The sequence below is a fragment of the Centruroides sculpturatus genome, unplaced genomic scaffold (assembly GCF_000671375.1).
Source record: "Centruroides sculpturatus isolate CEXI.00-Female unplaced genomic scaffold, Cexi_2.0 scaffold1324, whole genome shotgun sequence".
Taxonomy (NCBI): domain Eukaryota; kingdom Metazoa; phylum Arthropoda; class Arachnida; order Scorpiones; family Buthidae; genus Centruroides; species Centruroides sculpturatus.
The window spans coordinates 77,502-92,118 of NW_019385467.1; the positions used below are offsets into that span (position 1 = coordinate 77,502).

Here is a 14,617-nt window from a genome sequence, read left to right on the forward strand (position 1 = left end):
AAAAAAAACTTGTTTTGTATATTTTTATAAATAACAATGTGCAAATATTGAATGAAAATGTTCTCCAAAAAATATTTATTATATAATTTAATAATATAATCTTACTTAATGACTTCTCTCATGACGGCCTTTTCTTCATCAGATGGTTGATCCTCTGGTGGTAACAAAGATTCGGGTAGCAATCCATACTTCTGAGCCAAAACCTCTAAAGCTTGCAATTGCAATTCGATATTCTTTTTAGTCATCATTCTTTTGAATATTTCGTAATCGTTTGCTGCCCAAATTTGTTCGAACAGACTCTAAAAAATTAAGAAAAATTAATTCGATTATTGTATTTTCTATATATTTTCCACGATATTTTTGACGAGTCCTTTAACAATACAGGAAAACCTGCGTAATTCGGAATCTCACGGTACCTAATGTTTGTTTCCGGTTTTAACAGGTTTCCATTCTATTCGAATAAAACGGAAACTTGCCTAAACGGAAAAAATTCTTTGGTACGGAACGATTTTCTATGTTTAGATAAAACTATTCAAAATGGAAACCTGCCAAACCATTCAGTACTGTGCGATTCCGGCTTACACAGGTTTTACTGTATATTAGTATCCAAAACATCAATAATATCGTTAAACGCATTCTTGCCTATTATAATTCGACAATCGTCGTTTTATCATATAATTATTTGGCATTATCCCAATTTGGATTTGACATAAAAATATTCAATCAAACAGAGTAACATAATTAAAGTAATAAGTAACATTTTTATATATGAAGAAAGCTATAACTGTTCTCTGTTCCCCCTTAAAAAACGTACTAAAAAATTACTTACTGGAATTAATACTAAATTCAATAATTACCAATCCCAGCTAGAAAAGGTCAACAAAATCATTCGACTCGTGTACAAGATCCAGAGAAGCACTAAAACATAATGCCAACGTTCCATTTATATGATATGATTCAGTTAGAAGAATTCAATTGTCAATCGCAGAAACACTACAAAAGCACTTGTATCATACCGAACAGTTTTTGCATCCGAGACAAAACCCATACCTGGAGCCCGTTTCAACGTTAACTACAAATAAATTTCTACAGGTTCATTTTGGTGCCCAGAGATCGGGCACGTGCCCTCCTTCGTCCCCCCCCTAATTACGCCGCTGCTATCATATTAAAGGCTGACACACTCCAGCCGCTGATGGCGTTAAAATAATATACACTATCATTTTTTGTGGGTTTATATTATTTTAATTAACCAATATATAGTCTCCTTATGAAGAAAACTCCACACGGCCGGGAGTTTTCTTCACAAGTGTTCAATTGTTTTAATCCACTCGGCCACTATTTAGATGCTTAGACATGTGAAGAAAACCCGGAAAACTCCAAGTGCTTAAGAAGTTCAAACGTAATATAATCAGCCCAATTCTTGATAAATTATTTTAAAAATTGCTTATAATTCAAACTGGTTAAATTATTATTGCAGTTACTTACCTGATGAAACTGCGAATGGATATTTTTATTTGATTTTCCACATGCATTATCGAATTGTTCGGCAGTTATGCCCAGGTCTTCCATGTGGCTACCCAACATGAAATCTACCTAAAATTTAATTTTTTTTAATGAATAAAAATTAATTTAACATAATTTTAAAACTGATATAAAATCCGACTTCGTATTATTAATTTTTTAAAATTAATTTATAAGAAATTTACCATATTTTTATATTCTTCGTAGATTTTCGGATACTCTTCTGGAATATCCATGTCAGGTTCGAAAACTGTAAGGAAAAAGAATGAGTGTTAAACATTTTCTATCCATTAACGGAAATTAACATGGGTTAATTAATATCCTCTATACAATTAATTAATATCTTCTATTAACTGCTCATTTCTCATCTACATTATCGATTACTCTATAACAGAATATTGTAAATGAATTCTAAACGGTTCCTTTAATATATTAACGATGAAAAAATGTTTAAAAACACTAAACTAAATGGTCGAAATTATTAAAATTACCTTAAAATGGTGACAAATGAAAAAAAAATGATATCGTCGTTAAGATTTTATTCCAACATGGGGTATAGTTGGATTGAATTGATGGGAAACAATGCAACGCATGGGCGATCTGCCAAGGATAGGTGCCTCCTGGGAGGAATTTCTATGGGAATTGACCTCTAATCAGGTGTTAGACACGTGAAAAAAGCTGAAAAATCGATAAGAATTGACCCCTATTTACGTATTAGGAACATGAAGAAAACCCGAAAAAGTCTATAGAAAATAGCTCTTATTCAGGTGTTATACACGTGAAAAAAGCTTGGAAAATCTATGAAAACTGACCCCTATTCAGATGTTAGATACGTAAAGAAAATGTGGAAAACTTCATGTTAGTCAGGTGCGAACCCACGACCACTCTTCAGTGATTTTATCCACCCAGCCACATGTGGGTTGAAATATACTTCAGAGAAGATCGTTTTTACTTTTCTCCCTTCCATTTTAATTAATTTAAATAATCCTTGACGTATAATTACTACTTTAGATTAAAATATTTATAAAATTCCGATTGTTATTAACCATTACGTAACTGTGTAACAGAGGAATAAAGTTAAATGCACGTTAAACAGTAGACATTATTTTCTATTGGGAAGATTTCCATAAGTTACGTAACGTAGATATGAGAGAGTGGGCACGTAGGTAATCGTTACGATGCGTTACAACGGGATGGGGTGTTTACAAAAACGTTACTTACTTCTGAAACACGGGTAACAGAATGATTCACTTGTGTTTCTGGAGTGTTGTATAGCGAACCGTACTGTTTATATTACTCTTTGTACTGTAATTAGCAAAATAATGTAACGTTCGACACTCCGTGTTGTGTGTTACTCCTTCGCACATCTAAGATAATCGAGGAGATGCGTTACGTAATTTCGGAAGCTATGGAGCGTTGTATAAAGCATAAAAATAGCGTTACATAACTTATGAACGACTCCGAGTAAATTTTTGTTGAAATAACAATAAAAACGACCGGATATGGATTTATATAGGCCTATTAAGCTAAGCAATTCACAGCTTAGGGGGCCTCACATTAGGAGGGACCTCGTTCCATTCTAAAGACAGTTTATACATATTTCTCATTATTATTTGATAGAAGAGGAAAGGCTTCTCTCATGTTGTAACGCAGAAGTCTAAGAGATCCTGTTCAAGTTTTTAAGTTTTATAGCCAGTTACACTTAATAAATGCTCAAAATTCATTTTTTTTAACAACAATTATAACAAATCATCACAACAAATATACTTTAATTGGAGTATAGTTTATAAAATTGCCAAATAGTAACTATAAACATCATTAATAATGAAGAATTTATAAGCCTATTATTACTAAATTTATACTTAAAATTCGAGTTATGGACATGAAAATTTAAAGAGGAATTAATCGATTTTCTGAAGTACAATTAAATCGATTTCCTCGGTAAATTTAACGATTTAAAAATTATTTGTGTTAATAATAATACATTGAAATCGTAGGAGACGATAATTTACATGATGAGAAATAAAGATTTTTTTTGAAATTTATGTTAATTATTTGCATAAAATGTACTCACCTACAGACTTTTCTTCAATAAAAGTCATTATTGGTGCATTCCAAACGGGTCCTTTAAGGAATCCAACTAAGGATTCGAATACCCAGTCATACTCTTCGTCAGACATATTTGATGCTAGTAGAAGCGACGATAGGAATGCTATGCTGTGCTTGATATTGTATACATCACCGGGTCGCTATAGTAACGAAACTATAACAAATTATCCGTAACACAAACACTACTCAGTCACGTGGAGTAGCAATGTACAGAATCTATTGTTTTGGAGACAATCGAAATTATATGATGAAAGTGTTTACAGAGCCAATAAAGGCATACTTTATACTAATAATAATAATAATTCAATATTGTTAATTAGTAATTTAAAAGCAAATTTATAATTAAATATATATTCTTATATTTAAAAAAAAGCTTGTATGTATGTACTGTACAGTACAAAAACAATTGTAAGAAAAAAGTCATAAAATAATTTTTATAATTTAAATTAGGGAAATTTTATAATAATTTCTATAAAAAAATTAACATTAAAATTAATTTATTCACAAGTTTTATTGAATTTATATTTATAAAAATAGAAAATAATACATGTTTATTATTGATTACACAATAAATATAGACTAGTGACTCTACATTGATTATTATTTTGTTTTTCATAGATACATTTTAAGCATGGAAGATATTTAAATAAATTATTTTTTTTAATTAACAATTTATTATTAAGTTTATAAAATATAAAACAAGATAATGATTAAAATAGAGGGTTTGAATCTAAATTAGTTTAGAATCCCATTAGTTTAATTGCTTGTGTAAAAGATCCTTTTCTAAGTACTAGGATTATAACTGAGATGAGGTCAATAAAGGCTTCCTGGTTATGAAATATGAATCTTCAAGACTGATCCTATAAACAGAATCTATTGTTTTAGAGACAAACTGTATGATGGAGACATTACAGATGTAATAAAGGCACTAAATACTGTTAATTAGGTACTAATTTAATCAGTTTAAAAATTGTAGACCTATAAATTCCCACTTCTGTCCTTCTTTAGAACGAAGTTAAATAGATAAAATTCGAGACAAGATATGGAAAGATAGGAGCAGGAGGCCCCTATTAATTAGATAGGAACTTCCGGTATGGACAGAAAGTTACGTACGTTATTTTAATTCAAAAAGGTGTTAGATAGATAACTGGCATGACTCTATTGCTAACAGGAAAAGTATGATATACAGGGGACTTTTAAAAGTATTAATTTGTTTTTAGTGTTATTAAACTGGAATAAAATTAGCAACATGATTTTCTAGAATCTTGGATAAATTCCATAAAATTAAAAAAAAGTAAAGCATCCAGTCAGCATTATAATAATAATAACAATGAATGCGATTTTTTAAAGTGGATAAAATAGCAAAAAAAATCAATAAATATGAATATAGAAATAGCAATGTTATAAAATAATTTTGAAAATACGAGGACAGATTTCTCTCTCGCATACAACGTTTAAAATAAAGACATAGGCCTACACAGTGTATGGTCTCGAATTATTGATATATGAGTGACATCACGTTACGTCTCAACATATTCGTGATACGACGTCACGTATAAGTTAAGGTGTAACGTGGTTAATGAATAATTTTGCTGTTATTTGCGTAACTCGATAACAGGTGTATCCAGAATGGTCATTCTGCGATAACAGTTGTTATAACATAAATACCCGATTCAAATAAATGTGTAGAAACTATACAAACAATCCAGCAGAGAATTGCATAACTTTCCCGGCAGAAGCATTTAAAATTGCGTGTGGTGCCATCTGTTACGAGATTTTATTACAATAAAACTACATTATTAATTACGAGTAAAATTTCCATTAATAGAACTGATATACTGATTTTTCTACATGGATTCAATTAAAGTGTTAGACAAGTAAAGAAAACCCGGAAAACTCCACATGGCCAGCCTTTTAGTGGGATACGAACGCGCGACCAAATACCAGTGTTTAGTGGTTTTATCCACTCAAGTGGGATCAGACAGATTTTTACCGTTATAATGTTTTTTTTTTTTTTTAAATAGAAGTTATTGGAGTAATAAAAAAATTTCACTCGAAAATTCTGCCGCAAGAGCGAAATTTGGCACTGTCGCTTTAGTGAAGTGCACGTTTTCTAACATATTTTGGGTGTAAAAAGAAATAACAAATTTCGTTGATATTTGCCCAATAGTTCTTTCAACAGAGAGCTAGGTACACTTACTCTAATTATGATCACCCTGTGTATGTAGAGGGTATCTCAAGGATCAAGTGAGGCTCGTGTTACATACAATACACGAAATATGCAAATAGAATGAATAATTTAATTTGTGTCCAAATGCTTTTAAAGTCCTCACAGGCTAAATAGCCCTCTTAACAGAACCTGTATATGTGTAATAAATACAGTGGAAGTGGTATTACGATCACTTTGTGACTTGCAACTTTTGATAACAATAACCGGCTGTATACTTAAAATACAACATTACACATTTATATATGCTACATTTCTTATAAACAACTGTTAACTCAATAGATCACGAAATTAAACTTTAGAAATTACAGCTGTATAATGAACACAAATGATAACAATAACCGAAGGTTGATTATAACAGGCGGATTATTTTTTAACTAATTTTATTTAATTTTGGGAATGATTGATTTTGATGATGATAATAGCCTAGTGATAACATTATAAGTGATTATAAAAACCGAATTCCACTGTATTTATAAACTGGCAATAATTTTTAAATACAGTAATAAAACAAAATCCAAACATTATAGCAACAGCATTATACATATTTTATTGAAAATAAAATATCTACAGCATTACCTCTCAGCATTAACATGAGTTATTTAATTATAATATCCTTATAAAAATGCTCTAGTATTTAACAGCCATTAATTACTATATTTAAAATCTATAAAAGCAAACAATTTATTTATTTTTTTTAAACATTTTTTCTCTAATGTGCAAATTGTACCTACCTCTTCATTTATCCATATATTTATTTTAAAAATAAATTAAACAAACATGATTTTATACACAAATTAGTGCTCATTCTGATTGTTTATAATCAATTTGAAATATGTTTTCCATACAATATCATAAAGAAATATGAGAAATTGATGTTTGTAATAAAAAAATTAAATCTGTGCGCTTATTACATATTACATTATACAAAGTATTTACATATCTAAAGGTTAAAATAAAATACACACCGTAAACTATGTGAGTCATTTCACTTTTTCTGTGTTTCTATTCTCCACAAACTCTTTTTCTTTGAAAAAATAAACCTTTTACAGTTTATATTACACACATTTGAAGCTTAAACAAGCTAATTTATGATACTAAATGATCTGTTATAGGTGAAAATATTACAAGAAAATTACAGTGTAAGTCTCAATGGTCAACATGAGAATTTGCATGAAGTTTGCTGGTATTATTTGTTCAACAGTTTGGTTTAAGCAATGCAGACAAGGTACTGACTTTTATTTAAATACATTCAGGTCCATTAAAAACCAACAAAAACATTTAAATCCGAAAACATTTTGCGGCAATAAAATGCCAACTTGAGGTATAATTTTCTTGCTCTATCCTTCCAAAACACTTTCAATGTTGTGATCATTTAAACCATTAAAAAAAACCATTAAACAATTGTCATTTTATAAATATATACAGTATAACATTAATTACATTTGAGTGATTGTTCATTCAAATATTGTTTTGAAGATGCCAAGTGACAAATTAAGAATTTATAGGGAAATTATGATAAAATTCATTCATTCATTCATCATATTTACACTTTATAATGTAATATTATTTAAATTTTTCTTAAAATTCCTAATGTTTGATGAAAGATTAATAATAAAAAAAAATTTAGAAACTATAATTTTACATGTAGGTATTTCGACAAAATTCAGTGGACTTAAATTTTGATTTTAAACACGTAGAAACGCTTTTTTTTGCATTAAAATGCTACTTCAAATTGTCAATTTTTAAAAGTTTTTTTTTGCTTCTCCTGTAAACTTGCAANCATCAGGCTGTAATTTTTAATCATATTTTTAATTTATTTAATATAAAATATATGCTCTCGATTTTATTAGTCTCTTTACAACATACTTTTCCGGTTATCTATCTAACTCCGAACTTACAGCCATATATATATAAATTAAATTCGCACCTTCTCTAATAATTCTTTCTCTTTTTGAGCTTCTGCTTCGAGTCGCGCTTTTTCGGCCATCGTTGCTTGAATTGCCAATTCCAATTCCATATTTTCTCTTTCTTCGATTTCCTTTTCATTTTCCGCATCTCTTACAGTTTTCCTGCCATGGCCAATTTGTAAAATATATATATATATATATATACCCCAAAAAATATTTATTATATAATTTAATAATATAATCTTACTTAATGACTTCTCTCATGACGGCCTTTTCTTCATCAGATGGTTGATCCTCTGGTGGTAACAAAGATTCGGGTAGCAATCCATACTTCTGAGCCAAAACCTCTAAAGCTTGCAATTGCAATTCGATATTCTTTTTAGTCATCATTCTTTTGAATATTTCGTAATCGTTTGCTGCCCAAATTTGTTCGAACAGACTCTAAAAAATTAAGAAAAATTAATTCGATTATTGTATTTTCTATATATTTTCCACGATATTTTTGACGAGTCCTTTAACAATACAGGAAAACCTGCGTAATTCGGAATCTCACGGTACCTAATGTTTGTTTCCGGTTTTAACAGGTTTCCATTCTATTCGAATAAAACGGAAACTTGCCTAAACGGAAAAAATTCTTTGGTACGGAACGATTTTCTATGTTTAGATAAAACTATTCAAAATGGAAACCTGCCAAACCATTCAGTACTGTGCGATTCCGGCTTACACAGGTTTTACTGTATATTAGTATCCAAAACATCAATAATATCGTTAAACGCATTCTTGCCTATTATAATTCGACAATCGTCGTTTTATCATATAATTATTTGGCATTATCCCAATTTGGATTTGACATAAAAATATTCAATCAAACAGAGTAACATAATTAAAGTAATAAGTAACATTTTTATATATGAAGAAAGCTATAACTGTTCTCTGTTCCCCCTTAAAAAACGTACTAAAAAATTACTTACTGGAATTAATACTAAATTCAATAATTACCAATCCCAGCTAGAAAAGGTCAACAAAATCATTCGACTCGTGTACAAGATCCAGAGAAGCACTAAAACATAATGCCAACGTTCCATTTATATGATACGATTCAGTTAGAAGAATTCAATTGTCAATCGCAGAAACACTACAAAAGCACTTGTATCATACCGAACAGTTTTTGCATCCGAGACAAAACCCATACCTGGAGCCCGTTTCAACGTTAACTACAAATAAATTTCTACAGGTTCATTTTGGTGCCCAGAGATCGGGCACGTGCCCTCCTTCGTCCCCCCCCCTAATTACGCCGCTGCTATCATATTAAAGGCTGACACACTCCAGCCGCTGATGGCGTTAAAATAATATACACTATCATTTTTTGTGGGTTTATATTATTTTAATTAACCAATATATAGTCTCCTTATGAAGAAAACTCCACACGGCCGGGAGTTTTCTTCACAAGTGTTCAATTGTTTTAATCCACTCGGCCACTATTTAGATGCTTAGACATGTGAAGAAAACCCGGAAAACTCCAAGTGCTTAAGAAGTTCAAACGTAATATAATCAGCCCAATTCTTGATAAATTATTTTAAAAATTGCTTATAATTCAAACTGGTTAAATTATTATTGCAGTTACTTACCTGATGAAACTGCGAATGGATATTTTTATTTGATTTTCCACATGCATTATCGAATTGTTCGGCAGTTATGCCCAGGTCTTCCATGTGGCTACCCAACATGAAATCTACCTAAAATTTAATTTTTTTTAATGAATAAAAATTAATTTAACTTAAAAGTCTTCTATATTTTTTTGAAATAGAACAGAAGATTTATTATTTTTGACTCTGTGCTGCTGTAGACACTAAGAGGATAACTATCTTAATTAGAAGAATGAAATTTGAGGACATGATGCAAAGCAGGTTAAATAAAAGCATTTAACCTTCTGCACATTAAATGAATAAAAATTAATTTAATTTAAAAGTCTTCTATATTTTTTTGAAATAGAACAGAAGATTTATTATTTTTGACTCTGTGCTGCTGTAGACACTAAGAGGGTTTTTTTATCGTACCTGTTGCAGTTGGCCGGACAACCGGGGACAGAGTCCAACATGTCTGGGAATGGACCACCCGCAAAAAATTCCCTGAAGTTTTCGAATNTAAGAAATTTACCATATTTTTATATTCTTCGTAGATTTTCGGATACTCTTCTGGAATATCCATGTCAGGTTCGAAAACTGTAAGGAAAAAGAATGAGTGTTAAACATTTTCTATCCATTAACGGAAATTAACATGGGTTAATTAATATCCTCTATACAATTAATTAATATCTTCTATTAACTGCTCATTTCTCATCTACATTATCGATTACTCTATAACAGAATATTGTAAATGAATTCTAAACGGTTCCTTTAATATATTAACGATGAAAAAATGTTTAAAAACACTAAACTAAATGGTCGAAATTATTAAAATTACCTTAAAATGGTGACAAATGAAAAAAAAATGATATCGTCGTTAAGATTTTATTCCAACATGGGGTATAGTTGGATTGAATTGATGGGAAACAATGCAACGCATGGGCGATCTGCCAAGGATAGGTGCCTCCTGGGAGGAATTTCTATGGGAATTGACCTCTAATCAGGTGTTAGACACGTGAAAAAAGCTGAAAAATCGATAAGAATTGACCCCTATTTACGTATTAGGAACATGAAGAAAACCCGAAAAAGTCTATAGAAAATAGCTCTTATTCAGGTGTTATACACGTGAAAAAAGCTTGGAAAATCTATGAAAACTGACCCCTATTCAGATGTTAGATACGTAAAGAAAATGTGGAAAACTTCATGTTAGTCAGGTGCGAACCCACGACCACTCTTCAGTGATTTTATCCACCCAGCCACAGGTGGGTTGAAATATACTTCAGAGAAGATCGTTTTTACTTTTCTCCCTTCCATTTTAATTAATTTAAATAATCCTTGACGTATAATTACTACTTTAGATTAAAATATTTATAAAATTCCGATTGTTATTAACCATTACGTAACTGTGTAACAGAGGAATAAAGTTAAATGCACGTTAAACAGTAGACATTATTTTCTATTGGGAAGATTTCCATAAGTTACGTAACGTAGATATGAGAGAGTGGGCACGTAGGTAATCGTTACGATGCGTTACAACGGGATGGGGTGTTTACAAAAACGTTACTTACTTCTGAAACACGGGTAACAAAATGATTCACTTGTGTTTCTGGAGTGTTGTATAGCGAACCGTACTGTTTATATTACTCTTTGTACTGTAATTAGCAAAATAATGTAACGTTCGACACTCCGTGTTGTGTGTTACTCCTTCGCACATCTAAGATAATCGAGGAGATGCGTTACGTAATTTCGGAAGCTACGGAGCGTTGTATAAAGCATAAAAATAGCGTTACATAACTTATGAACGACTCCGAGTAAATTTTTGTTGAAATAACAATAAAAACGACCGTATATGGATTTATATAGGCCTATTAAGCTAAGCAATTCACAGCTTAGGGGGCCTCACATTAGGAGGGACCTCGTTCCATTCTAAAGACAGTTTATACATATTTCCCATTATTATTTGATAGAAGAGGAAAGGCTTCTCTCATGTTGTAACGCAGAAGTCTAAGAGATCCTGTTCAAGTTTTTAAGTTTTATAGCCAGTTACACTTAATAAATGCTCAAAATTCATTTTTTTAACAACAATTATAACAAATCATCACAACAAATATACTTTAATTGGAGTATAGTTTATAAAATTGCCAAATAGTAACTATAAACATCATTAATAATGAAGAATTTATAAGCCTATTATTACTAAATTTATACTTAAAATTCGAGTTATGGACATGAAAATTTAAAGAGGAATTAATCGATTTTCTGAAGTACAATTAAATCGATTTCCTCGGTAAATTTAACGATTTAAAAATTATTTGTGTTAATAATAATACATTGAAATCGTAGGAGACGATAATTTACATGATGAGAAATAAAGATTTTTTTTGAAATTTATGTTAATTATTTGCATAAAATGTACTCACCTACAGACTTTTCTTCAATAAAAGTCATTATTGGTGCATTCCAAACGGGTCCTTTAAGGAATCCAACTAAGGATTCGAATACCCAGTCATACTCTTCGTCAGACATATTTGATGCTAGTAGAAGCGACGATAGGAATGCTATGCTGTGCTTGATATTGTATACATCACCGGGTCGCTATAGTAACGAAACTATAACAAATTATCCGTAACACAAACACTACTCAGTCACGTGGAGTAGCAATGTACAGAATCTATTGTTTTGGAGACAATCGAAATTATATGATGAAAGTGTTTACAGAGCCAATAAAGGCATACTTTATACTAATAATAATAATAATTCAATATTGTTAATTAGTAATTTAAAAGCAAATTTATAATTAAATATATATTCTTATATTTAAAAAAAAGCTTGTATGTATGTACTGTACAGTACAAAAACAATTGTAAGAAAAAAGTCATAAAATAATTTTTATAATTTAAATTAGGGAAATTTTATAATAATTTCTATAAAAAAATTAACATTAAAATTAATTTATTCACAAGTTTTATTGAATTTATATTTATAAAAATAGAAAATAATACATGTTTATTATTGATTACACAATAAATATAGACTAGTGACTCTACATTGATTATTATTTTGTTTTTCATAGATACATTTTAAGCATGGAAGATATTTAAATAAATTATTTTTTTTAATTAACAATTTATTATTAAGTTTATAAAATATAAAACAAGATAATGATTAAAATAGAGGGTTTGAATCTAAATTAGTTTAGAATCCCATTAGTTTAATTGCTTGTGTAAAAGATCCTTTTCTAAGTACTAGGATTATAACTGAGATGAGGTCAATAAAGGCTTCCTGGTTATGAAATATGAATCTTCAAGACTGATCCTATAAACAGAATCTATTGTTTTAGAGACAAACTGTATGATGGAGACATTACAGATGTAATAAAGGCACTAAATACTGTTAATTAGGTACTAATTTAATCAGTTTAAAAATTGTAGACCTATAAATTCCCACTTCTGTCCTTCTTTAGAACGAAGTTAAATAGATAAAATTCGAGACAAGATATGGAAAGATAGGAGCAGGAGGCCCCTATTAATTAGATAGGAACTTCCGGTATGGACAGAAAGTTACGTACGTTATTTTAATTCAAAAAGGTGTTAGATAGATAACTGGCATGACTCTATTGCTAACAGGAAAAGTATGATATACAGGGGACTTTTAAAAGTATTAATTTGTTTTTAGTGTTATTAAACTGGAATAAAATTAGCAACATGATTTTCTAGAATCTTGGATAAATTCCATAAAATTAAAAAAAAGTAAAGCATCCAGTCAGCATTATAATAATAATAACAATGAATGCGATTTTTTAAAGTGGATAAAATAGCAAAAAAAATCAATAAATATGAATATAGAAATAGCAATGTTATAAAATAATTTTGAAAATACGAGGACAGATTTCTCTCTCGCATACAACGTTTAAAATAAAGACATAGGCCTACACAGTGTATGGTCTCGAATTATTGATATATGAGTGACATCACGTTACGTCTCAACATATTCGTGATACGACGTCACGTATAAGTTAAGGTGTAACGTGGTTAATGAATAATTTTGCTGTTATTTGCGTAACTCGATAACAGGTGTATCCAGAATGGTCATTCTGCGATAACAGTTGTTATAACATAAATACCCGATTCAAATAAATGTGTAGAAACTATACAAACAATCCAGCAGAGAATTGCATAACTTTCCCGGCAGAAGCATTTAAAATTGCGTGTGGTGCCATCTGTTACGAGATTTTATTACAATAAAACTACATTATTAATTACGAGTAAAATTTCCATTAATAGAACTGATATACTGATTTTTCTACATGGATTCAATTAAAGTGTTAGACAAGTAAAGAAAACCCGGAAAACTCCACATGGCCAGCCTTTTAGTGGGATACGAACGCGCGACCAAATACCAGTGTTTAGTGGTTTTATCCACTCAAGTGGGATCAGACAGATTTTTACCGTTATAATGTTTTTTTTTTTTTTTAAATAGAAGTTATTGGAGTAATAAAAAAATTTCACTCGAAAATTCTGCCGCAAGAGCGAAATTTGGCACTGTCGCTTTAGTGAAGTGCACGTTTTCTAACATATTTTGGGTGTAAAAAGAAATAACAAATTTCGTTGATATTTGCCCAATAGTTCTTTCAACAGAGAGCTAGGTACACTTACTCTAATTATGATCACCCTGTGTATGTAGAGGGTATCTCAAGGATCAAGTGAGGCTCGTGTTACATACAATACACGAAATATGCAAATAGAATGAATAATTTAATTTGTGTCCAAATGCTTTTAAAGTCCTCACAGGCTAAATAGCCCTCTTAACAGAACCTGTATATGTGTAATAAATACAGTGGAAGTGGTATTACGATCACTTTGTGACTTGCAACTTTTGATAACAATAACCGGCTGTATACTTAAAATACAACATTACACATTTATATATGCTACATTTCTTATAAACAACTGTTAACTCAATAGATCACGAAATTAAACTTTAGAAATTACAGCTGTATAATGAACACAAATGATAACAATAACCGAAGGTTGATTATAACAGGCGGATTATTTTTTAACTAATTTTATTTAATTTTGGGAATGATTGATTTTGATGATGATAATAGCCTAGTGATAACATTATAAGTGATTATAAAAACCGAATTCCACTGTATTTATAAACTGGCAATAATTTTTAAATACAGTAATAAAACAAAATCCAAACATTATAGCAACAGCATTATA

The 14,617-nt window shown here is 30.2% G+C and overlaps 1 protein-coding gene across 1 annotated transcript in view; it reads right to left on the reverse strand.

The window, feature by feature from the left end:
- LOC111639271 (cilia- and flagella-associated protein 36-like) overlaps positions 1-11,948 on the reverse strand; it is a 20,914-nt gene extending 8,966 nt beyond the window's left edge. Inside the window, exons 1-5 of the mRNA XM_023385106.1 lie at positions 11,813-11,948; positions 9,925-9,989; positions 9,396-9,503; positions 8,015-8,208; positions 7,788-7,929 (exon numbers count right to left, since the gene is read on the reverse strand). Of these exons, the coding sequence (XP_023240874.1) occupies positions 7,788-7,929; positions 8,015-8,208; positions 9,396-9,503; positions 9,925-9,989; positions 11,813-11,918 (615 nt within the window). The 5' untranslated portion in view covers positions 11,919-11,948. The remainder of the gene's footprint in view (positions 1-7,787; positions 7,930-8,014; positions 8,209-9,395; positions 9,504-9,924; positions 9,990-11,812) is intronic.
- Between the last annotated feature and the right edge of the window lie 2,669 nt (positions 11,949-14,617).